The sequence below is a fragment of the Oryctolagus cuniculus genome, chromosome 13, assembly GCF_051225735.1.
Source record: "Oryctolagus cuniculus isolate XC-2025 breed Fujian yellow rabbit chromosome 13, ASM5122573v1, whole genome shotgun sequence".
Lineage (NCBI taxonomy): Eukaryota > Metazoa > Chordata > Mammalia > Lagomorpha > Leporidae > Oryctolagus > Oryctolagus cuniculus.
The window spans coordinates 92,101,228-92,126,469 of record NC_142879.1 but is presented as its reverse complement, the minus strand read 5'-3'; the positions used below and the strand labels follow the sequence as shown (position 1 = coordinate 92,126,469).

At 43.4% G+C, this 25,242-nt stretch overlaps 1 protein-coding gene across 3 annotated transcripts in view; it reads left to right on the top strand.

Moving 5' to 3' along the window:
- The window catches only part of LOC100342241 (WW domain-containing adapter protein with coiled-coil), an 86,850-nt gene that overhangs the window by 5,355 nt on the left and 56,253 nt on the right, over nucleotides 1–25,242 (top strand). The window contains exon 1 of one of the 3 annotated variants that reach the window (XM_089312414.1): nucleotides 12,313–12,650. The exons of 1 other annotated variant lie outside the window; for it this stretch is intronic. In XM_089312414.1, coding sequence (XP_089168540.1) covers nucleotides 12,608–12,650 — 43 coding nt within the window. In that variant the 5' untranslated portion in view covers nucleotides 12,313–12,607. One more of the 3 variants, XM_089312415.1, reaches the window with a different exon arrangement.

Below are 25,242 nucleotides of genomic sequence, written 5' to 3'. Positions count from 1 at the left end.
TAACCAGTTGGGTATAACATATCTCTCTCTCTAACAGCCTCTCTTCCCCGTCCCAAAAATAAAAGACACCCTTCACATAATAAAAGGACGCTGGTTAATATACTCACATCCTGAGGCCAGTGTTGTGGTGTTAAGCTACTGTGTGCAATGCCAGCATTTAATGTGGTCATGGGTTTGAGTCCCAGCTGCTCCACTTCTGATCCAATTCCCTGCTAATATGCCTGGGAAAGCAGGGGAAGATGGCCCCTGCACCCATGTGGGAAATGTGGATAAAGCCCTTGGCTTTGACCTAGGCCGTCCCTGGCCATTGCAGCCATTGAGGGAGTGAAGTTACCTATCTCTGTGTGTATGTGAAGTGTGTCTGTCTCTGACTTTGAAATAAATGCATCTTTTAAAAAAGAAAAAAAAAGATACCCACATTTCGTATTGGAGTACCTGGGTTCAATTTTTAGCTTTTTTGATAGCACAGACCCTGGGATCAGTGGTGATGACCCAAGTGTTTGGGTCCCTGCTACCTACCCATATGGAAGACCTTGGTGAGTGCTGGCTCCCAGTTTTTGCCTGGCCCAGTCCCAACCTTGATGACAATTTGAGAGTGAACCAGTGGATGGGAGCTTGCTGTCTGCTTGCTTCAGAAATTAAAAAACAACAGCAATAGCAAAATAAACTATTAAAAGTAACCAAAAAGCAATCGTTAGATTTTTACAACTTAGACTTTTTTTTAAAAGATTTATTTATTTATTTGAAAGCCAGAGTTAGTTACAGAGAGAGAAGAAAAGCAGAGAGAGAGAGAGGTCTCCATCTGATGGTTCACCCCCAGTTGACTGCAATGGTCAGAGCTGCACCGATCTGAAGCCAGTAGTTTCTTCCAGGTCTCCCATGTGGGTACAGGGTCCCAAGGACTTGGGCTATCTTCTACTGCTTCCCAGGCCATAGCAGAGAGCTGGATCAAAAGTGGAGCAACCAGGGCTCAAACTGGCACCCATATGGGATACTGGTACTGCTGACTGGAACTTTACCCGCTATGCCACAGCACCAGCCCCTGAAGGGTATCTTTATAGGTGTTCTGTGAAGCTGTTCTATAGAACTTTGTCTTGGAGGGCTTTTTCCCCCCATCTTCCCTCCTAGAATTGGTATAGAAACTTATCAATGTGCTTGGAATACTTGTTAGAAATGTTATTTTCTGAGGCCATGGGTCAGTTGGTTAGTGAAATAATATTGGTTCTCATATTGGAGCTTATAGTAGATTTGCAGTGGTTTTTAACTTAGCATTGTTAAGTAAAGCTGCCTTTATAAGGTAGGTAAGCACTGTTTTTTAAAGATTGAAAACTTATGACTGCATAGTGAAGTGTTTGTCAGTCACATCTTTTTGGAAAATGTATTTTCGTCTCCTAATTTAAAAAAATCAGAAGCAGATGGGCAGAGAGATAGAATATGCTGTCATCCACAGTCTCAGTACTCAGTTGCCTACAAAAGCCAGGAGCCCAATGCAGGGCTCTGACTTGGTGATAGCTGTCCAGTTCCTTTGAGCCGTCACCCCACCTTGCAGCCTTTCTAGGATTGGGTTGGCAGTGGGTGTTGAACCTTGGTGCTTCAGTGTAGGATGTGATGGGGGTCATGGGTGTCTGAACCTCTGGACCTGACACCCGACCCATCTCTGATTTTCATCCAAAGATGTCTACAGTTGAGCATCTTCATCTGAAATCGTAAGTGCTCCAGAATCTGGAACTTGGTGAGCACTGCGTGCTTGCTTTTGGATGTTTAGGAGGAGGGATGCTCTACTGGCAAGTCTGTGCGTGTGTTCTGAAAACCTAAAAACTCTGAAGGGCGTCAAGTTCTGAGCATTTTGCTTAAGGGATACTCAACTTATATTAACATTTTGGTAGAATATTTAGTAGGGATGCCATTTGGGAATAATTGGTTGTATAATTTTGTTTTTTTCTAAAGATTGGTTTGTTATTTGAAAGGCAGAATTACAGAGAGAGGTGTTCCATTTGCTGGTTGACTCCCCAAATGGCCACAACAGCTGGAGCTGGGCCGATCTGAAGCCAGGAGCCTGGAACTTCTTCCGGGTGTCCCAGGGTGGTGCAAGGGTCCAAGCACTTGAGCCATCTTCCACTGCTTTTCCAGGCATGGCAGAGAGCTGGATCAGAAGTGGATCAGCCAGGACTCAAACCAGCATCCATATGGGTTGCCAGCACTGCAGGCAGTGGCTTTACCCACCATACCACAGCGCCAGCCCTTTTGGTCTTAAAATTCTTTTAAATATCATTTAGTGTACCTTTTATGTTTTGAGTAAAATGAAATGTGCTTAACAGTAGTAATGTGAGGAAGTACTGTAAAAATGAAAAGTCTTATTAAATCCACATACTGACATTGGAAGATAGATAGAACACATAGTATTCCTATTGTACAAGTGAGAAATTTTACTTGTATAAAAATGAGCAAAAGAATGACATTTGACTGCAAACATAAGTTTATCTGAGAGTAGACAGAACTGACTACACTGTCAGGGATGAAACAGATGTGTTAAAAAACTTAATTGGTGTTATTTTTTTCCTAAAGATTTATGTATCTGAAAGTTTTCAAGAGAGGTGGGGCTGCCGGGGCTTTAACAAGCCGCTGTGGAAAATTGCCTGCCCCTTAACTGGTGTTCTTGACTATGGTAGGAATCAGTGTGAAGGTTTTGTTCCTTTTACCTTAATAACTTCACCCAGCTTCCTTCAGTACTTACATCTTACAGATTTCACTGTAAAAATCAAAGCCAGGACAGGGACACTGTTGGTACAAATGTGTGTATTCTAGGTCAAGTTGTTAATGTGTTTTTTTTTTTTTAAGTTTTGAGCATTTCAGAAATTTTCCTTGGGAAGAAGCCAGTTTTCTTTGGAATAAGCTCATAAATTTAAAAAGAAACTTGGAAATTTTCAACAATCTGATGTACTAATGTTTGCATATATATAGCAACCATTGGCTCATTTTAAATTTGGCCTAATGATAAGAGGAAATATGATCTTTTAAAAAATTGATTTGTGATGTGTACTAAGTGGAAAACTAGACAGAAGTGTTTGCATTGGATTTCTGTAGGCCAATTTAAAAAGGAAACGTGATTCTAAGGAAAATAGGGTGAAGTTGAATGATAAGCAGTTTTCATGTTTCAACTTAGTATTTTTTCCGTAATTTTAGAAAATGGTACAAGAAATCTTCATAAAGTTATTGGAAAATGGCACGAAGAATTCTGCATGGATTTCAAATACTTTTGGCACCAAAATTTATCTTTCAGCTCCATTCTTCTACACACTTTTTTGAAGTTTTCATAAGTATGAGCTAAGAATCTGTGCTCTGTGCATGTAAACTGTGATATTTAAACATTGTGTCAGGTTGTCGAATGGCTTCTCATCTCATCATTTTCCTTAACATTTTTAAAATGTTTATTTACTTGAAGGGCAGAGCAGCAGAGAGGGGAAGAGACAGATCTTTCATCTGCTGCTTCACTCCCCAAATGGTTGCAGCAGTCAGGGTTGGTCAGAGCCACAGCCTTTGGAGCCCCAAACTCCATCCTGGACTCCCACATGAGTGGCAGGGGCCCAAGTACTTGGGCTGTTGTCCACTGCCTTTCAGTGTATTAGCAGGAAGCTGCCTCAGAAGTGGAGCAGCCAGCATTCAAATTGGCACTCCACTGTGGTGGGATGCTGTCACCAAGTGGCTGCTTAACCAGCCATGCCACGATGTTGCGCCCCATTTTGGTACTTAGTGATGGATAGTTAATATTTGTGATTTAATGGTTTTTTTAAAAGATTTATTTATTTATTTGAAAGAGCTCCACAGAGAGAGAAGGAGAGGCAGAGAGACAGAGAGGTCTTCTATCTGCTGGTTCACTCCCTAATTGGCCACAACGGCCAGAGCTGTGCTGATCTGAAGCCAGGAGCCAGGAGCATCTTCTGGGTCTCCCATGTGGGTGCAGGGCCCAAGGACTTGGGCTATCTTCTACTGCTTTCCTAGGCCATAGCAGAGAGCTGGATTGGAAGTGGAGCAGCCGGGACTCCAACCAGTGCCCATATGGGATGCCAGCACTGCAGGGGGTGACTTGATCCGCTACGCCACAGTGCCAGCCCCGATTTAATGGTATTTATCTATTTTATAGTCCTAAATGCTTTTTGAAGTGGTTTACTTTGACCCTACAGGAAATCCTTTTTTTTTTCAAGACTTTTTTGGTTTTTGGAAAGACAGAGACTGAGGACTTTTCATCCGCTGGTTCACTCCCCAGATGGCAGCAATGGCAGGGGCTGATACAAGCTAACGCCAGTAACCTGTAAATCCATCTGGGTCTCGCACATGTGGTGGAGGCCCCAGCACTTTAGTCATCTGCTTTTCCAGGCTCCAGTATGGGATGCTGTTGTTGGAAGTGGTGGCTTAACCCATTGTGTCACAGTGCCAGCCCCTTAGGACATACATGCATTTACTTTTTTTATTTGAAAATCAGAGTTACACAGAGTAAAGGAGAGGCAGAGAGAGGGAGGGAGGTATTCAATCCTGTGGTTCACTCTCCAATTGGCCACAACAGCTGGAACTGTGCTGATCCGGAGCCAGGAGCCAGGAGCTTCCTCCGGGTCTCCAATGTGGTTGGGCCATCTTCCACTGCTATCCCACGCCATAGCAGAGAGCTGGAACAGAAGAGGAGCAGCCGGGACTAGAACTGGTGCCCATATGGGATACTGGCAATTTGGGCCAGGACTTTAACCTGCTGCACCACTGCACCAGCCCCGCAGAAATTTTTGAAATCATGAGTATGAGGAATCTTAAATACTCATGAAAAATTTATACTCTGAGAAAAACTGCATGAATTTCAAAAATTTGTTGCACCAAAAGAAACCTATCTTTTAATTTCCCACAAAGTTTTTTTTCAAAACTTTTATTTAATGAATATAAATTTCCAAAGTACAGCTTATGGATTGCAATGGTTTCCCCCCCATAACATCCCTCCCACCTGCAACCCTCCCCTTTCCCACTCCCTCTCCCCTTCCATTCACTTCAATATTCATTTTCGTTTCTCTTTATATACAGAAGATCAGTTTAGCATACATTAAGTAAAGATTTCAACAGTTTGCTCCCACACAGAAACATAAAGTGAAAAATACTGTTTGAGTACTAGTTATAGCATTAAATCTCAATGTACAGCACACTAAGGACAAAGATCCTATATGAGGAGTAAGTGCACAGTGACGCCTTTTGTTGACTTAACAAATTGATACTCTTGTTTATGGCATCAGTAATCAACCTAGGCTCTTGTCATGAGCCGCCAAGGCTATGGAAGCCCCCTGAGTTCACTGACTCTGATCATTTTTAGACAAGGCCATGGTCAAAGTGGAAGTTCTCTCCTCCCTTCAGAGAAAGGTACCTCCTTCTTTGATGACCCGTTCTTTCCACTGGGATCTCACTCGCGGAGATCTTTCATTTAGGTTTTTTTTTTTTTTCCCCAGAGTGTCTTGGCTTTCCATGCCTGAAATACTCTGATGGGCATTTCAGCCAGATCTGCATGCCTTAAGGGCTGATTCTGAGGCCAGAGTGCTGTTAGGACATTTGCCATTCTATGGGTCTGCTGTGTATCTCACTTCCCATGTTGGATCATTCTCTCCCTTTTTGATTCTATCAGCTAGTATTTGCAGACACTATTCTTGTTGATGTGATCCCTTTGGTTCTTAGTCCTATCATTATGATCAATTGTGAACATAAATTGATCACTGGGACTAGTGAGATGGCATTGGTACATGCCACCTTGATGGGATTGAATTGGAATCCCCTGGTATGTTTCTAACTCTGCCATTTGAGGTAAGTCAGCTTGAGCATGTCCCAAATTGCACATCTCTTCCCTCTCTTATTCCCACTCTTATATTTAACAGTGATCACTTTTCAGTTAAGTTTCAGCACTTAAGAATAATTGTGTATTGATTACAGTATTCAACCAAAAGTATTAAGTAGAACAAACAAAAAAAAATACTAAGAGGGATAACGTATTAAGTTGTTCATCAACAGTCAGGGTGAGGGCTGATCAAGTCACCGTTTCTCATAGTGTTCATTTCACTTTAACAGGTTTCCTTTTTGGTGCTCAGTTAGTTGTCACCTATCAAGGAGAACAAGTGGTATTTGTCCCTTTGGGATTGGCTTATTTCACTCAGCATAATGTTTTCCAAATTCCTCACAGGGATCACTTTTCAGTTAAAATTTAAACACCTAAGAATAATTGTGTGTTAATTACAGAGTTCAACCAATGGTACTAGAACAAAAAAAAAATACTAAAATGGATAAAGTATTACATTGTACATCAACCGTCAGGACAAGAGCTGATAAAGTCACTGTTTCTCATAGTGTCCATTTCACTTCAACAAGTTTCCCCTTTGGTGCTCAGTTAGTTGTCCCCCATCAGGGAGAACATATGATATTTGTCCCTTTGTGATTGGATTAATTCACTCAGCATGTTTTCCAAATTCCTCCATCTTGTTGCAAATGACCGGATTTCGTTGTTTTTGACTGCTGTATAGTATTATATAGAGTACATGTCCCATAATTTCTTTATCCAGTCTACTGTTGATGGGCATTTGGGTTGGTTCCAGGTCTTAGCTATTGTGAATTGAGCTGCGATAAACATTAGGGTGCAGACCGCTTTTTTGTTTGCCAATTTAATTTCCTTTGAGTAAATTCCAAGGAGTGGGATGGCTGGGTTGAAAGGTAGGGTTATATTCAGGTTTCTGAGGAATCTCCAAACTGACTTCCACAGTGGCTTTACCAGGTTGCATTCCCACCAACAGTGGGTTAGTGTCCCTTTTTCCCCACATCCTCGCCAGCATCTGTTGTTGGTAGATTTCTGAATGTGAGCCATTCTAACTGGGGTGAGGTGAACCCTCATTGTGGTTTTGATTTGCATTTCCCTGATTGCTAGTGATCTTGAACATTTTTTCATGTGTCTGTTGGCCATTTGGATTTCCTCTTTTGTAAAATGTCTAATGAGGTCCTTGGCCCATCTCTTAAGTGGGTTGTTTGTTTTGATGTTGTGGAGTTTCTTGATTTCTTTGTAGATTCTGGTTATCAACCCTTTATCAGTTGCATAGTTTGCAAATATATTTTCCCATTCTGTCGGTTGTCTCTTCACTTTCCTGACTGTTTCTTTTGCAGTACAGAAACTTCTCAATTTGATGCAATCCCAAATGTTAATTTTGGCTTTGCCTGCTTGTGCTTCTGGGGTGTTTTCCAAGAAGTCATTGCCGGTGCTTATATCTTGCAGGGTTTTTCCAGTGCTCTCTAATAATTTTATGGTGTCAGGTCATAGATTTAAGTCTTTAATCCATGTTGAGTGAATTTTTGTGTAAGGTGAAAGGTAGGGGTCTTGCTTTATGATTCTGCACGTGGAAATCCAATTTCTCCAGCACTATTTATTGAATAGACTGTCCTTACTCCAGGGATTGGTTTTGGATCCTTGATCAAATATGAGTTGGCTGTAGATGTTTGGGTTGATTTCTGGTGTTTCAGTTCTGTTCCATTGGTCTATCCATCTGTTTCTGTACCAGTACCATGCTATTTTGATTACAACTGCCCTGTAGTATGTCCTGAAATCTGGTATGGTGATGCCTCCAGCTTTGTTTTTGTTGTACAAGATTGCTTTAGCTATTCAAGGTCTCCTGTGTCTCCATATGAATTTCAGCATCATTTTTTCCAGATCTGAGAAGAAGGTCTTGGGTATCTTGATTGGTATTGCATTGAATGTATAAATTGCTTTTGGGAGAATGGACATTTTGATGATATTGATTCTTCCAATCCATGAGCAAGGAAGATTTTTCCATTTCTTGGTATCCTCTTCTATTCATTTCTTTAAGATTTTGTAATTCTCCTCGTAGAGATCTTTAACGTCATTGGTTAAGTTTATTCCAAGGTATTTGATTGTTTTTGTAGCTATTGTGAATGGGATTGATCTTAGAAGTTCTTCCTCAGCCATGGCATTGTCTGTGTATACAAAGGCTGTTGATTTTTGTGCATTGATTTTATACCCTGCTACTTTGCCAAAATCTTCTATGAGTTCCAATAGTCTCCTAGTAGAGTTCTTCGGGTCCCCTAAATAAAGAATCATATCATCTGCAAAGAGGGGTAGTTTGAGTTCTTCCTTCCCAATTTGTATCCCTTTAATTTCTTTTTCTTGCTTAATAGCTCTGGCTAGAACTTCCAGAACTATATTGAATAGCAGTGGTGAGAGTGGGCATCCCTGTCTGGTATCAGATCTCAGTGGAAATGCTTCCAACTATTCCCCATTCAATAGGATGTTGGCTGTGGGTTTTTCATAGACTGCTTTGATTGTATTGAGGAATGTTCTTTCCAAACCCAGTTTGCTTAGAGTTTTCATCATGAACGGGTGTTGTATTTTATAAATGCTTTCTCGGCGTCTATTGAGATCATCATATAGTTTTTTTCTGCAGTCTGTTAATGTGGTGTATCACATTGATAGTCTTGCGCACATTAAACCATCCCTGCATACCAGGGATAAATCCCACTTGGTCTGGGTGGATGATCTTTCTGATGTGTTGTTGCATTCTATTGGCGAGAATTTTATTGAGGATTTTTACATCTGTGTTCATCAGGGATATTGGTCTGTAATTCTCTTTCAATGCTGCATCTTTTTCCGGATTAGGAATTAAGGTGATGCTGGCTTCATAGAAAGAATTTGGGAGGACTCCCTCTTTTTCAATTGTTCTGAATAGTTTGAGAAGTTTTGGAGTCAGTTCTTCTTTAAATGTCTGGTAGAATTCAGCAGTGAATCCATCTGGTCCTGGGCTTTTCTTTGTTGGGAGGGCCTTTATTACTGTTTCAATTTCTGTCTCAGTTATGGGTCTGTTTAGGTTTTCGATGTCTTCCTGGTTCAATTTAGGCAGGTTGCATGTGTCCAGGAATCTATCCATTTCTGATAGGTTTCCCTGTTTGCTGGCATACAGGTCCTTGTAGTAATTTCTGATGACTCTTTTTATTTCTGTGGTGTCTGTTGTTACATTTCCTTTTTCATCTCTGATTTTATTGATTTGTGTATTTTCTCTTCTTCTTTTAGTTAGTTGGGCCAATGGGGTGTCAATTTTGTTTATTTTTTCAAAAAAACAGCTCCTCGTTTGGCTGATTTTTTGTAATTTTTTTTTTTTTGATTCAATCCTGTTGATTTCTTCTCTGATTTTTTTTTTGACAGGCAGAGTGGACAGTGAGAGAGAGAGACAGGGAGAGAAAGGTCTTCCTTTTGCCGTTGGTTCACCCTCCAATGGCCGCCGCTGCAGCCGGCGCACCGCGCTGATCCTGGCAGGAGCCAGGAGCCAGGTGCTTTTCCTGGTCTCCCATGGGGTGCAGGGCCCAAGCACCTGGGCCATCCTCCACTGCACTCCCTGGCCACAGCAGAGAGCTGGCCTGGAAGAGGGGCAACCGGGACAGAATCCGGCGCCCCAACCGGGACTAGAACCCGGTGTGCCGGCGCCGCAAGGTGGAGGATTAGCCTATTGAGCCACGGCGCCGGCTTCTTCTCTGATTTTAATTATTTCTCTTCTCCTACTAGATTTGGGTCTGGTTTGCTGTAGGTTTTCTAAATCCTTCAGGTGAATTGAAAGCTCACCTATTTGGTGCCTTTCCAATTTCTTGATGTAGGCACCTATTGATATAAACTTTCCTCTTAACACTGCTTTTGCTGCATCCCATAAGTTTTAGTATGTTGTGCTGTTATCTTCATTTACTTCCAGAAAAATTTTGATTTCTCTTTTAATTTCTTCTATGACGCATTGTTCATTCAGGAGCATGTTGTTCAATCTCCATTTGTTTGCGTATGCTCTAGGGATTCCTGAGTTGCTAATTTCCAACTTCATTCCTTTATGGTCTGAGAAGCTGCATGGTATGATTCTAATTCTTTTGAATTTGCTGAGACTTGCTTTATGGCCTAGTATGTGGTCAATCCTAAAGAAGGTTCCATGTACTGCTGAGAAGAATGTAAAATCTTTAGCTGTAGGATTGAAAGTTCTGTATATATCTGTTAGATTCCTTTGGGCTATAGTGTCATTGAAATCTACTGTATCCTTGTTGATCTTCTGTCTTGTTGATCTGTCTATTTCTGAGAGTGGAGTATTGAAGTCCCCCAGTACTATTGTATTGGGGTCTAAGTCTCCCTTTAAGTCCCTTAACAAATCTTTTAGATAAACCGGTGCCCTGTAGTTAGGTGCATATACATTGATAATTGTTGAATTGATCCCTTAATCATTATATAGTGTCCCTCTTTGTCTCTCTTAACAGTTTTTGTGGTAGCGTTTATGTTGTCCGATATTAAGATGGCTACACCCGCTCTTTTTTCATTTCTGTTGGCATGGTATATCTTTTTCCAGCCTTTCACTTTCAGTCTGTATGCATCTTTGTTGGAAAGATGTGTTTCTTGTAAGCAGCAAATAGATGGGTTTTGTTCCTTAACCCGATCAGCCAATCTGTGTCTTTTAACTGGACAGTTCAGGCCATTAACATTCAATGTGACTATCGATAAGTGGTAACTTTGCCCTGCCGTTTGTCAAAGATAAGTTCTAATATATGCTTTGAATTCCCTGTGATCTTTTGCTGTGAGGTTTCCTTCCTTTACCTTCTTTCATATTTATTTATTTATTTTTTTTTGACAGGCAGAGTGGACAGTGAGAGAGAGAGACAGAGAGAAAGGTCTTCCTTTTGCCGTTGGTTCACCCTCCAATGGCCGCCGTGGCCAGCGCGCTGCGGCCGGCGCACCGCGCTGATCCAATGGCAGGAGCCAGGAGCCAGGTGCTTTTCCTGGTCTCCCATGGGGTGCAGGGCCCAAGCACCTGGGCCATCCTCCACTGCACTCCCTGGCCACAGCAGAGGGCTGGCCTGGAAGAGGGGCAACCGGGACAGAATCCGGCGCCCCGACCGGGACTAGGACCCGGTGTGCCAGCGCCGCTGGGCGGAGGATTAGCCTAGTGAGCCGCAGCGCCGGCCCTTCTTTCATATTGATGACCGTGTTTCTGTGTTTCTGTGTGCAACACATCTTTAAGCATCTTTTGCAGGGCTGGACGAGTGGCGACAAATTCTTTCAATTTCTGTTTGTTATGAAAAGTCTTTATTTCACCTTCATTCACAAATGATAGCTTTGCAGGATATAATATTCTGGGCTGGCAGTTTTTCTCTCTTAGTACCTGGGCTATATCTCGCCATTCCCTCCTAGCTTGTAGGGTTTCTGATGAGAAGTCAGCTGTGAGTCTGATTGGAGATCCTCTGAGAGTAATCTGACGTTTCTCTCTTGCACATTTTAGGATCTTTTCTTTATGTTTCACTGTGGAGAGTTCAATTACAACGTGTCGTGGTGAGGATCTCTTTTGGTCGTGTTTATTAGGGGTTCTATGATCTTCCTGTACTAGAATTTCTCTGTCCTTCTCCAAACCTGGGAAATTTTCTGCTAATATCTCACTAAAAAGGCCTTCTAATCCTTTCTCCCTCTCCATGCCTTCAGGAACTCCTAGAACGCGAATGTTGGGTTTTTTAATAGTATCCTGAAGATTCCCAACAATATGTTTTAGATTTCTAATTTCCTCTTCTTTTCTTTGGTCTGACTGTATCCTTTCCTGTTCTCTGTCTTCTAAGTCCGATACTCTCTCTTCTGCTTCACCCATTCTGTTTGTAAGGCTCTCTAATGTGTTTGTCATTTGATCTATTGAATTATTCACTTCATTATGATTTCTCGTCACTATCCCAGTTTCCTGTTGTACTAGTTGTTTCATTTCATTTTGATTCCTCCTTAATGTTTCATTTTCATGAGAGAGATTTTCTATCTTGTCCATTAAGGATTTCTGTAGTTCAAGAATTTGTTTTTGAGAACTTCTTAATGTTCTTATCAATTTTTTGAGATCTGCTTCTTGCATTTCTTCTATCTCATCATCTTCATAATCTTGAATTGGGGTGTCTTTTTCATTTTGGGGCATCATAGTGACTTCCTTGTTTTTATTACCTCGGTTTTTGCGTTTTTTATTTGGCATATTGGAGATATTTGGTTTCTTCACTGTGGTGCTTTTTCTTGTTACACTATGACTCTAGATTAAGTGGACTGTCTGTTTTTGATGGAGCCTTAGAGGCTTGAGACGGGTGTGGCCTGAGAGCTCTGTTTGGTGTGCCAAAGGTGACACTCCCAGGTTAGGCGTGGTAGATCTCTCTCTCTCTCTTTCTTTCTTTTTTTTGATTCAAAAGGGAAGTAATTTCGCACAGCTGAACGAAGTTGGAGGTAGTTAGCAGGCAAATGATATACCCACAGGAGCCAGAGATCAGAAGCTCTTTCCCAAGGACCACACAGGGAATCTGTTCTGCGCTCAGAGTGGGCTCAAATTCTCCTTCAGTCTCCCACTGGGTTGCCACAGTTATGGAATTGTAGCTTCTCTGGAGAGTACTCACGTGAATTCCGTGAGTTCTCTCCCCCACCATCTCTTTTTTCACAGTCTCAGTTCAGTAGCACCACAGATTTGCTAGGTCCTAATCTGTTAATTCGCCCCGCCCAGAGTCAGGTTTTTCTGCTAGGCTCAGGGCCGGTGCAGACCTGAGGTCGCTCTGCTTATGACGTATGTCCAAGATGGCGCCTGCTCTTTGTTGCTCGCCTTTGAGAGGTGAGCGGAGAGAGAGAAACCCGTGTCTGTATCAGTCACTTTTTTTTCTCTCTCTCTCTCTCTTCTAGTTAGCCTGGTGAACTTTTCCCCCCGGGGTCGTTCTCTCTAATCTCCTCTTTCGGCTTTCCTGCCGGTGTCTTGGGCTATTGAGGTTCGGCTCACCTCGCCTTCCAGCGCTGGTGTGTTGAGTCTGCCGCTGGTATCCCGAACTGTCCCACAAAGTTTTTGAAGTGCCTTTGAATTTCCCCAGGTGACAAGCAGAGCACTGCAGGTAAACTGCCCATTGGCTCACATCACCCACACAGCCTTCTAGTGACCGTTACTTACCGAGCCCAAGGGCCCTGTGTAACCCAGTGTCTGGGTCTTCAGGCTCTTGTTCCTTCTTGTTTGTGTTGCCCTGTCTGTCCTGACCCTGCCAACAAGTTTGTTCTCTTAGGGTTCTGCGTGCTATGCTGCTTTCTTGAGCTTCTTCATGGTCTGGTGCTGCGTCTCACTCTCAAGCGTGTGCCTGCTTGAATGTTGCCCCTCACTGCACTTCCTGACCACTCTGCAGCTGCCATCACTGTCCTCTCTTCTGTTGCTTTTGTTGACAGTTACATCTGCTGTGATGCGAAAGTCACCATGCTGTGCAAACTGCATCACCGGTGTGTGAGAAGCAGAGTTTAGAGCTGCAGTACTCAAAATTGTCAGTGACTCATTAGGAAAAGACAAGGACATGATTTTTAAAAAGTAGCATAGGTTTTTCTCAAGCTTTATTTATTTATTTGAAAGAATTGAAACAGAGGCATCTTCCACCTGTTGGTTTACTCTCCAGCTGGCTGTGCTGGCTGGGACTGGGCCAGGCCAAAGCCAGGAGCTTCTTCCAGGTCTCCCACGTGGATAGCAGAGGCCCAAGTAATTGGGCCATTCTCTGCTGCTTTTCCCGGGCAGTGAACTCTACTGGAAGTGGAGCAGCCAGGAGAACCAGTGCCCGTATGGGTGCTGCATTGAGGGCGGCAGCTTTACCTGTGCAGCATATATTTCTATGAGGAGGTCTTCAGGTTTGTGGACTATGTGCTTTATGGGTTTTCTAAAGACTCAGATAATCTAGCTAGATTGCGCCCATCTACTGCTTCACTCCTCAAGCACGGCAGCTAGGGCTGCACTAGACTGAAGTCAGGAGCCAGGAACCGCACTCAGTCTCCACATAGGCGGGAAGGACGCAGTTACTTGAGTCATTACCTGCTGCCTCCCAGGGTCTGTGTTAGCAGGAAACTGCACTTAAACCCAGATACTCTGGTGTGGGTGTGGAATATGGGTGTCTCAACTGCAAGGTCAAATCCCTGTCCTGTGTTGTCAGTTCTGTTGTTTGTTTTTCCAGGGTCTTTTTTTTTTAAGATTTTATTTATTTGAGAGGTAGAGTTACAAACGGTGAGAGGGAGAGACAGAAAGTTCTTCCTTCCATTGGTTCACTCCCCAAATGGCCACAACGGCTGGAGCTACACCAGATCTGAAGCCAGGAGCCAGGAGTTTCCTCTGGGTCTCCCACATGGGTGCAGGGGCCCAAGGACTTGGGCCATCCTCTACTGCCTTCCCAGGCCACAGCAGAGAGCTGGATCAGAAGAAGAGCAGCTGGGACTAGAACCAGCACCCATCTGAGATGCTGGCGCCGCAGGTGGAGTATTAACCTGCGCCATGATGCCAGCCCCTTTTTCAGCATCTTCTTAAAGTGCTCTTGTACATAATAGATGGTTAAGGAATACTTCAGCACTGCAATAAGTGGTACTTTACCCTGAAAATGACCTGCACTCTTCTTGTGGAAGAGGGTTCCATTGGAAGGGTTGAAACACTGTAAGTTATTAGGAAATGATGGATAGATGCTTATCTAAAATCTTACAGGAAGTTGTCACCATGATGTGACTGGGAACTCAGCATGAGCTAACAAGATAGCTGGCAGATGTTTGAGATGTGTCTTGACTGTTGTAAATTCCTGCATAGCTTGTGAAATTGCACAGAAGTGTTACTCTTCCATGATACATCAGTTATATTTGAACAGATTTAAACAAGTGTTAGAGAACTTTTTCTTTCTGTATTTGTCTTCTGTGGAATGCAGGCTCCACTAAAAACAGGTAGTGAATTTATTTTTACATCTACTTTATCCACCTTGTTTTCTGATGTCTAGGAAGGCCCTGACACCTCGTAGCATTTCAGTAAATAGGTATGTTAAAAGATTGTCATGATTCAGGGAAGTCATGGGATTCTGTCACAGTCCTCTCAGTCGTAAAGGTGTATGTTGATCCTCTGGGAGGCTTGTTAAAATGCACAGTCTGTTTCAGCACTTCTGGGATCTGTTTTTTAATGAGATGGCCAGATGGTGCCCCTGCTGCTGGCCTCATCTGAAGCATTTGGTCCTGGAGCAGCACTGTCCAGTGAAATAGTGTTAGCCATTAGTGCAAACTGTGGGCTCTTCTAGTAGCGTCATTTAAACAGTGAATTTTAGTGGTTTTCAGCCTGACCTGTCCAAAGTATTATCATTTCAACATGTAATTGATAAGGAGTTTCACATTTCTTTTTTTGTGCAGAATCTTTAAAATGTAGTGTGTATTTTGCATTTACAGCATGTTACAGCTTTGCTTGGCCACATTGAGTGTGTCCGGTGTGCAGCATGTGATTGGTGGTGGCCCCTGGATGGGACAGTATAGTTCTGAAGAATACTGTCTAGCTTTGTTTGACATATCCTCATATTTCTCTAAAGAAAATTTTACGTGTTCGATTTCTGCAGTACCATGTTTATGCAACGCTGTTTGGATGAGTCCGTGGGCCACATGATGCTGTCTGTACTGAAGTTTTTCTTTGTTGGTACATGTTCATTATAGAAAACGTAGGAAACAGAATGGAGGAAAAATGAAATTCCCGCGCATCCTGTCATTTAGAGTCAGTCAATCATAGTATCCTGAAGGGATGGGTTTTTTTATGACATAAGGTAACTAGGATTGTCTCGAGTGTTTGATAAAAGTTTGATATTCTTGTATTTAATATTTGCATAGTGGATTCAGCAGGTACTCATTGTAGACAGTGTGAGTGTGAGAGGAGTGACTGTGTACTTCTAGTGCTCAGGGAATAGTGATGCCTGCCTGTATTCATAATTTGGGAGAGAAGTGTTCTTTCAGTTAGCTTAAGTCCAGGTGCCTAGAGTTAGATGACAGTAGGCACATCCCTGGGTTTTTGTGTCTGCACCATATGAATGTCCTGAGGCTTAATGTAATTAGATGTATACAACAATTTTAAAGCACTTAGTTAAGGTCCTGAACCGTAATGCAACAAATGATTAGGTTTACCCTTATTCTTCTGATCATAAAGTGTTGGGAAATAGTCATTTGGCATAGCAGTTCAGCAGAGCTTGGGACACCCACATCTGTATTGGAGGGCCTGTATTCTTCAGCTTCTGGCTTCCTTCCCACCCCCTGGGGGAGGCAGCAGGTGATGGCTCAAGAGGTTGGGTCCCTGCCACTCTTGTGGTAGACCTGGCTTGAGTTCCTGACTCCCGGCTTTGCCCTGGCCCAGCCCTGGATGTTACAGGCATTTTGGGTAGTGAGTCAGCGGATGAAAGATCTCACCCATCAAGCTGTCTCTTTCTGACTTTCAAATAAAAGCTACTGTTTTGAGATCAGCAGCCCTAGGTGTCAACTAGGGCTTCTTCCTGTAGAGTTGGCAGGGAATGCTGGGCAGTTGGCAGATGAGAGCTGTTAGGACAAACTCGGGACACTTACCCATATCTAGCAGTTTGTAGTTCAAGGAGTTTTGGGATAGATGTGCAAGTTTGACTTAAATACTCATACACTGCAGATACAGGGAGAGTACCAGAGAATGGAGGAACTCTGTACTAGACGGTAAAGAATGCATTTAATCATTAAGACTATGGGTATTAGACTGGTCCTCTGCCAAGTTTGCTTGAGAGTTGATTATTTATGTGAAAGACAGATGGACATAGAGCACCTATCTGCTGGTAGCCCCCCCCCCCAAAAAAAAAAAAACATACTAGTAAAACATGTCTTGGAGGATTTTGGGTAGGAAGAATGATGAATAAAATGTCTTTATGGTTGGCTTGTGAAGAGCTGTTTTGCATAGAAGTGTCTGCATTGTGGTGGGGATGGCTCTGGAGGTGTGATAGGCTGCAGAGTGAGGGTCTGTCGCCCTCTGCCCTCCCTCTGGGGTTTGTGCTGATTGCTGTTCCTGTAAACATAAATCATATGTACCAGTACACACACATCTGAAACTGCTGTTAGGAGGCACTTACAGCATAGAAGCTGCTAGTACTAAGGGTTTACTTGTAAAACTGCACTTTTTGGAACTCTAGGATTAATAATTTTATATGTTTGTGTAATTTTAAAATACAACTTTCATAGAACTACCAGTATTGACTGTTTTTGAAAAATGGAATAAAATATCAGGCCCTCAGTTTCCTGTTTAGTTTTTTACCCAGACCAGTTTTATTTGTTAGCATGTAAGTTTTTTTAAGCTTTGCTGCTTTCTTCATGCTGCATAGATTTTGAGGCAGGCTTGAAGAGTGATGTCATTTTTTAAAAATTCTAAATGTGATTTCAGTTTTGATTTGTCTCCTGTTAGGCCACATCTGTTCAGAAGGGTGTTTTAAATCTGCCAAATATTATTGTTTGTCCTTCTTTTGTTAAATCTAGTTTTTATGGGTTTTGGAATTAAGATTTTCTCCTCATCTGGATACTTTGTTAGTTGTGAAAATCTTTGGATATTCAAGTCTTCAGATGTTATGGAGATCTCTGTTCATAGGCCAGGGTCTTAATAATAATAAATATGAAATACAAAGCTTTTATATCAACTTTACTTGAGCTGCCTTTCTCTGACAGGTGGAATTAATTTCTAATATACTTGATTTCATTTCTCACTTGTAAAGTGTTGTTTGCTTTATGTGTCCTGTCTTCACATTTGCAAAAAGATGTGTAGCTGTTTTTGTGGATGATTTTCTGAGACTGTATGTGGGGACATGTCTGAAGAATGGTTTTCCAGGTAGATAAAAACATTTATCCTTGGGCATTTTTTTCCCTGAAGGTACTTTTCATTATCGTTCATTGTTTGCCCAGTTCTGTTTATAGGTAGAGATCCAGTGGGAGGTCCATTTTCTGCTTTGCACTTCCCTCCCAGCTTGAGAGCCTTTAGAATTTTTTTTTAAAGTGGTGTCCCTATTTTTAGAAAAGATGGATTTCTTTGAAAGGCAGAGTGACAGATATTTTTCCGTCTGCTGGTTCACTCTCCTACTGACTGCAGCAGCCAGGACTGGGCCAGGCCAAAGCCAAGAGCCAGGAACCCAGTTGTGGTCTCCCGCATGAGGGCAGGGACTCAAGTATGTGAGCTGGCATCTGCTGCTTCCCAGGAGCATTAGTAGCTAGAACTGTAGTGACTGGAATCTGAACTGGCCTGCCTGTGTGGGCAGTGGCTTACTCTGCCTTTCCTAGGTTTTTTTTTTTCTCTTTGGTCTTTAGATGTAAAATTTCCTCAGTCTCTTTGTAACTGTTAATTGTATTCTCTTAACTTTTGCTTAGGTATTTTTTTTTTGTCTGAAGATAGCCTTTACAGTCATCCCATCCATTCTGCTTTTGTAATTGTTTTTGACTTCATTCCTTTTAGAACTATTAGATGGCTGCTTTTTTTTTTTTGGGGGGGGGGGTTGTAGGTAGGTATCCAAAGCTTCTGTCACTCCTTTGATTTCAAGCCCAAATATGTCTGTTCGTTGAGCAGCCACCACTTTTGTGTTCAGTGGATACTCCTAAGCCTGTTCCTGTCTTTGCCTAATATTGGGGACACTGTCCTTGATTCCTTCTGCTGGGTTCTCGGGAGCCTTAATCTCACTTGGCCTTGCCTTCTGCACGTCATCTTCCTTACCCCTTTCTGCCTGAGTGAAAATGTTCGACTACAAAGTTAAATACATGTCCTTTATTTTAAGCCTGAATTTTCAGGTCTTGATTATGTTGCATTGAAACAAAATTGTCCAGATGAATATGTTTTCCTCACATCCTTATGCGGGTAATCGTCACATCCATTGTATTCGGAGGACACGGCAATGAAAGCGTTGTTCTCTGATGCATGGAAGTTGGCCCCTCAGGCCAGATTTTCTGCTTTTGTATGCATCTTGAAGATTTGAGGAGTTAAAATGTTCTGAATCACCATTACTGAAAGTCTGAAGTTCTCATTCTTTCAAGTCTCCTGTCGCTAAATCCACCACTTGCCCCAGTGAGAAGCTCTGAACCCTGAACATCTCTGTGCTATGGTCACTTTGTATGGATTTTCAAGCCATAATGGTCTCCCCTCACCCCCAAAGAAACCTTTTGTTTAAAGAATTCAAACTTCATGTGTTTTGTAAGTACCGGCATACCCACCCTCCCATCCACACTCCCACCACTTCTCCTTCTCCCTCTCCCATCTCCACTAAGATCGATTTTCAATTAACTTTATACACAGAAGACCAACTCTATACTATGAAGAGTTCAACAGTTTGCACAGAAAAAAAAACAAAACAAAACTGTTTCTCAACAGTTGAGATAAGGGCTGTTCAAAGTCACAAAATGATCTTTTGTCCACTCCTACCTACCTACCTTTCTCCTTCAGAATAACAGCTGATTTTATGAAGCATTCTTGGAACTTAATCTCTTTTCTACTTTGTAATTATTTACATAGATGGTTTGCAGGGTAGGTAGTGATTTTATTATCAGTCTGGCTTATAAATGTAGGTGGTCAATAAATTCCTGTTTTATATGCCATTTGATATATTCAGAAATGCGGGGCAGTAACCTTTAGAGAGTTGATGTCAGGTTTTTTCCATTTGCATTTAAAATTAGAGTGAAATTACAAGATTAACTCTTATGGGGCTGGTATTGTGGTGCAGCAGGTTAAGCCACCACTTGCAACATGCTTGCATTCCATATCAGAGTTCTGGCTGCTCCATTTGTGATTGAACTTCTGCTTATGTGACTGGGAAGGCAGTGGGTGATGGTGCAAGTGCTTGGAACACTTCCACCTGTATGGCAGAGGAGTTTGCTCCTGGATTGGTCTGGTGTATCCCTGGATATTGTAGTCATTTAGAAGAGTGAACTAGCAAATCGAAGATGTCTCTTTCTGTGCCTCTTTGATGCTCTGTGTTTCAAATAAATGAGCAAATCTTTATATGAATTCTAGCTAATTGTTTTAGTATTTTTGTACAACTTACAAAGTGCATAATTTATTCAGACTTTCTAAGAAAATATATGATCAATTAGTTTATAAACTTGACAAATTGTGTACATGGTTGGTGTGTTAATTGCAAACTATTATGACTAATCCCTTAAGTAGCCTTACTTGTTAGACTAGTGTCGGTTGCTTTATTATAAACCTATAAGATATGTATATACTTGAATGAAATCATTTAAAATCCTACATCTCAAACTTTTGCTGATTTTTTACTGTGCTTTCCTTAAATGTTTTAGTTTCCATAGTATATTAGATAGAATAATAGGGGATTTTGTGGTGGTGAGTGGTGGCCTTTTCCAAGTATAGCCCGGTGCAAGCCACTTGTGCATCCCTAGAAGTTCTCATGTGTAGGTCTCCATTTCCTTTGTCCTTCAGAATCGCTGTTTAAATAAGTGACTCTGTTAGCTAAAGGTCATTTTGTAGGGGTGGGGGAGGGAGAATGCAGCCATTATGTGAGCAGACTTTACCTTTGAACTGAGGAGTGTTGAAACCAAAACTGTGAAACCATGTGAGCTATCTGTTCCAGTCCAAACAGTCGCTTGGTTGAATTCTCATCTTGCTGAAAAGCCATAGGCTGCTTAGCAGATCAGACCCAACTCTTTAATCCCACCTTATTTTTGATCTGAAACAATATAAGCCACATGACTTCTGTCTTATTTTCCTGTATTTTCTGATTATTCATTGCTTGTAGTAGTTAAAACTTATTCTCAGTGACTAAAGAATGAAGTGAAGATATTTGAATGAATAAATTATAGGCTCTGAAATTGTTTCTTTACCAGTGTTTTGAAAAAATTTGGAATTTTGGATTCTTTTTTTTTTTTTTTTTTTGACAGGCAGAGTGGACAGTGAGAGAGAGAGACAGAGAGAAAGGTCTTCCTTTTTTGCCGTTGGTTCACCCTCCAATGGCCGCCGCGGCCAGCAGGAGCCAGGTGCTTTTCCTGGTCTCCCATGGGGTGCAGGGCCCAAGCACCTGAGCCATCCTCCACTGCACTCCCTGCCCACAGCAGAGAGCTGGCCTGGAAGAGGGGCAACCGGGACAGAATCCAGCGCCCCAACCGGGACTAGAACCCGGTGTGCCGGCGCCGCTAGGCGGAGGATTAGCCTAGTGAGCTGCGGCACCGGCCTAGAATTTTGGATTCTTTAAGATGAATTTGTCTTGAGTGAATATTGTAATGTTTACTTTTAAAAAATTGTTACTAATTTTTTCCTAGTACTGCTTATTCTTAAGAATGTGTGTGGTTTTTAAAAAGCCATCCTTCGATTTAACAGTGCATGAAATTTTGTAGACGCTAGGATTCTGTGTCATTTTGGTTTCTTCCCCTCTGCTTAGGCTTGGAATTGATCAAGATCAGGTGGAGATACTCAGTTTTGGTCAGGGTACTCCTCCAGTTTTGGTTTGTCAGCCGTGTTTCTTCGTGTTAGAGGTTACCCCTCTCTAATCCTTCCAGATAATTTTGGTGTCCATGGAGGAAGGCCAGGAAGTACATCCGGGGCTTCTGGTTTGTTTTGTGTGGTGCTATTTCCAAGACTTTATTCATTGGACTTTGGGTACATATCAGAACATCATGTTAAGGACCTACACGATAAAAACTTGAAAAACGTTGTGTTACAGAAACTTGGGGTGGGAAAACTCCATTCAGACAGACACCAGAGACAGTGGAGCATGGAAAACAGTTTATTAATGCCAGTGAGCTCGGTGGGAATCATTTCCTGAGAACTGAGCATCAAACCCAAGTTTCGTACAATATTTATAGGCTTACCAGCATCATACCTTAACCGTTAGAGCACTGGTGGGTTTAAATTGCAGTCTTAATGGGACTTAGGACCACACTTCCAATGGTCGGTGGGTCCAGTATGTTTCTGAGAGAGATACCTGGGGCAGATTTCTGACTGGAGTTACAGAAGCTGAGCTCCCTAGACAAGGTAACCTTAGCGCACAGCTGCTTCACCAGAGAATTGGGAGCAGCCACTTTTCAGGGTGAGCGTCGGGTCTGCGTTCCTTCCTTTGTCTCTGGTTATATTTCCTCTACATTCCGCTCCCCTTTGGTCCACTCTTGACCATTCTGAGGGGCACCATCTTCTGGTGCATCTTCTAAATTAACTGGCTGCTAGCTCTGGAGGAGCATTTGGAACTTTAGGCTTCCAGGCAAGCAGAGACAAATCGGGTTAGCATGGTAATGATGCAGGGACCGAACAGAAGTGCCGGAAAGACTACAAGAAGAGATCTGAGCAGTGGGAGGAGCCAGGATGCCGAGCTCCACATACTATTCCCAAAGCTCCAAGAGTTAGCTATTGCTTCTTTGCTTTTTCTGACCCTCCCGTTAAGTTGTTGGACCATATCTCTGACTGCTCCCCAGCTGTTGACATAGAAACAACAATCTTCATTTAAGAAAAGGCAAACTTCCCCCTTTCCTAGAGTTAACAGGTCAAGTCCCCTCCTGTTCTGCAGGTCCACAGCAGCTAAGGAGTCTAATTGATCTGGGAGAGCCACTGAAGACTTGGCAACTCCTTCTACATCGTTTGACAGGTCTTTGGATAATTTGTTGTAAGAGCTGGTTTATGAAGCAGTTCTTCCTATTCTGGTACCCACTCTGCCATAATTCCAAGGCTGCCTAGTAGGGGTATGAGCTGGATCCTCTTTTAACTCGGGCCTGCTCAGCTACCAGCATAAGAAGAATTTGGTTATTGGGACAAGGGACATTTGGGAAGTGAGGAAAGCCAAGGTTCTCAGTGGCTATTTGTTAATTCACCTGTTGGCTTTGTCCCTACTTTGTTGGTAATGCATTTAGAAGCCTTTTTGGCTACTTTAAGAAATAGAAAAATTCCTCTGGACAGACCCATTACTCTTACATAAAAATGGCTAGAGCAAGCCTTTGTGACTGATTTCAGTTTTCTTGGAGCCATCTTGGCTAGACCTGTGGACAGCAGCAAGTTCAATATTACTAGTAAATGGAATAGAATGACAGCATGACCCTAATTCTCAGGTGTCCCTTGTTGAATTTTCTAGTGGTCTCAGAGGTGACTCTGAGGGGATTTTCAGGATCTCCAGTCACCGTCCACTTGGCAGAACTCTGAGGTGGGGCAGCAGTCTTCACTGGAGAGTGATGGGTCCAGGTGTCTGTACCTGCAAACTTGTAGGCTGAGGGAGATGTTAGAAGCACAGGGTAGGGTCCCTTTCACGTGGGCCTAAGGGGTACCACCTGTGCCGGTCTTACCCATGCAAGGTCTCCTGGCCTGTGAGGGTGCACTGGATTACTTAGGGGCATGGGAAATGTAACACCCACGGGTGTAACTGGGCTGTAGGAGTGGCCAGGAGCTGTAGCTTGGCATGGATTTCTACATTTTCCATTTCTCTTCTATCTCCAGGGATCTTTATGGGGCTAGGGGGTGGGGAGCTACCAAACAGACTCACAGGGTGAGAGCTTGATTCCTGTTCAGAGTGAGCATCTCATTCAGGAGAACTAGAAGCAGTACTGAAGTCCAAAGTAATTGAGTCTCCGGACAGAACTTACTCAGGGCTTGCTTTAGGGCCTGCTTTGTGCTCTCAGCTTTCCCTGAACTCAGACGCTTCCATGTAATTGATAGAGCCTTTGCCAGTCCTTGTGCGACCTCAGCCGCAAAGGCAGACCCGTTGTGTGAGCCAGAAGAGGTAGGCCTCATGTACCGAGGAAAAATCTCAGCAAATCCCTGGCGACTTCTCTGCTATCTCTGTATGGTGAGGAATGCCTCCACCCAGCCTGAGTAGTACAGACTAACCAACAGGTGTCTGTAGCCTGTGCTGGGTGGTAGTTCAGCAAAGTCTGTCTCCAGGTTTTGTCCGGTTCTCTGTATTCTCAGCGGCTGGGAGGCTCCTGTTCGGCATAGTTGCAGGCATAAGTTTAGCATCTCTGGGTTACACTTCTGCAAAGCGTGGGGAGCTTAGCCACATAATAGTACCAGTTTCCCAGAGCTTCTAACGCTGTTTTTCCCATGTGAGTTTTCATGAAGCTGATGAGCCAGGGTGTGGGCCAAGTGACCTGGGATAGAAAGGCGTCTTGTCAGGAAGAAGCCACCATCAGTCTGAACTCTTGATACCCTTTTCTCCTCTTTCCCAGTTCTCTTCCTCTGGGGCACACTTTGAGTCATCGTCATGGCTGCCTGTTGCCTCTGAGAAACAGCTGTGGCCTCCCAGACCGCTTCCAGGAGCCACAGGATCTCAGTTCAGTTTTTAACGGCCTCTCCTCCTGCACTGAGAAGTCCTCTTTCCCGGTACAGAGCTCCGTGTATGAAAGCCTAACTCGAGTCCATGTAGGTGTTTACCTTTCATCCCTTTCTCAGTTTCCAGGGCTCTGATGAAGGCTGGCAGCTCTGCCCATTGGCCGACCAGCCCACCGGGAGGGCCCTGACTCTATTTGTTACCAACGCATGACCCTGCCAGGCGCTTACCCTCCAACAGGAAGCTGCTTTCCTCAGGGTAGAGGGTGCGGTCTGGAGCAGGCGGAGGCTGGTCCATGAGGTCTGAGCCCTACCACAGGTGTTTCAGGCAGTCATACTATGGAGGCCCAGCAGGAAGAAAGGCGGCTGGGCTCAGGTTTGGATGGTTTCCAGACGTCCTCAGGGCTTCTCGTAGAGGAAGCCCTGGCAGTGGTCATACATGAGTTGGTGAGCCAGCAGTGTCCTTGGTGATCCATCGGGGCTGTGACTGCCTGTGGGACTTTCACATTCAGTCTCTCCCAGAGTTTGTCAGCTGCAGCTGATGCTGTTGCTGCCACTGCCACTGCCAGCACCCTAGGCAGCGGCCCTGCCTCTCTCCCCATCTGGGAACAGAGAACTGAGGCAGGCGCTGGCTCTGAGCTGAACGGAGACGCATCCCTGTCTGTTCAGATTTCCGGTTTCTCAGGTTATGGCAGGAGTGAAACAGATGGTGGTAGATTGTCTGGTAGGGGAGGGGCTTCTGGCCTTGGCAGAGGGAGGTGGTGGCAGTGGGGGCTTCTCCAGAGACGCCGTGAGTATCTTGGATGTTCCTTGGTCTCTTGACTGGGACTGAGTCCTGGCCACAGGGATTTTGCTTTGTCCCTGCCTGCCAGCGCAGAACTCTGTCCAGGGGGTGCTAAATTAAAGCAGTTTATAACCAGGAGTTTATATAGGGGAACTAGTCTGGGTGGTCTGCCTGTCTGGTTATTGCCAGGTGTACCTACATTGTGACCTCTTGAGCTCCCGCAATGTGGCAGCCCAGCAGACAGCAGCAACATCATGGACCCACACATCTCCACACTGCCTGACGGGCAGACACCTCAGGCTCCCTAATGGTCACAGGCTCCTGGGCCTGCTCCTCCCTCCACAATGCCTGGCTTGGTGCCAACTGGGGCTCCTGGCC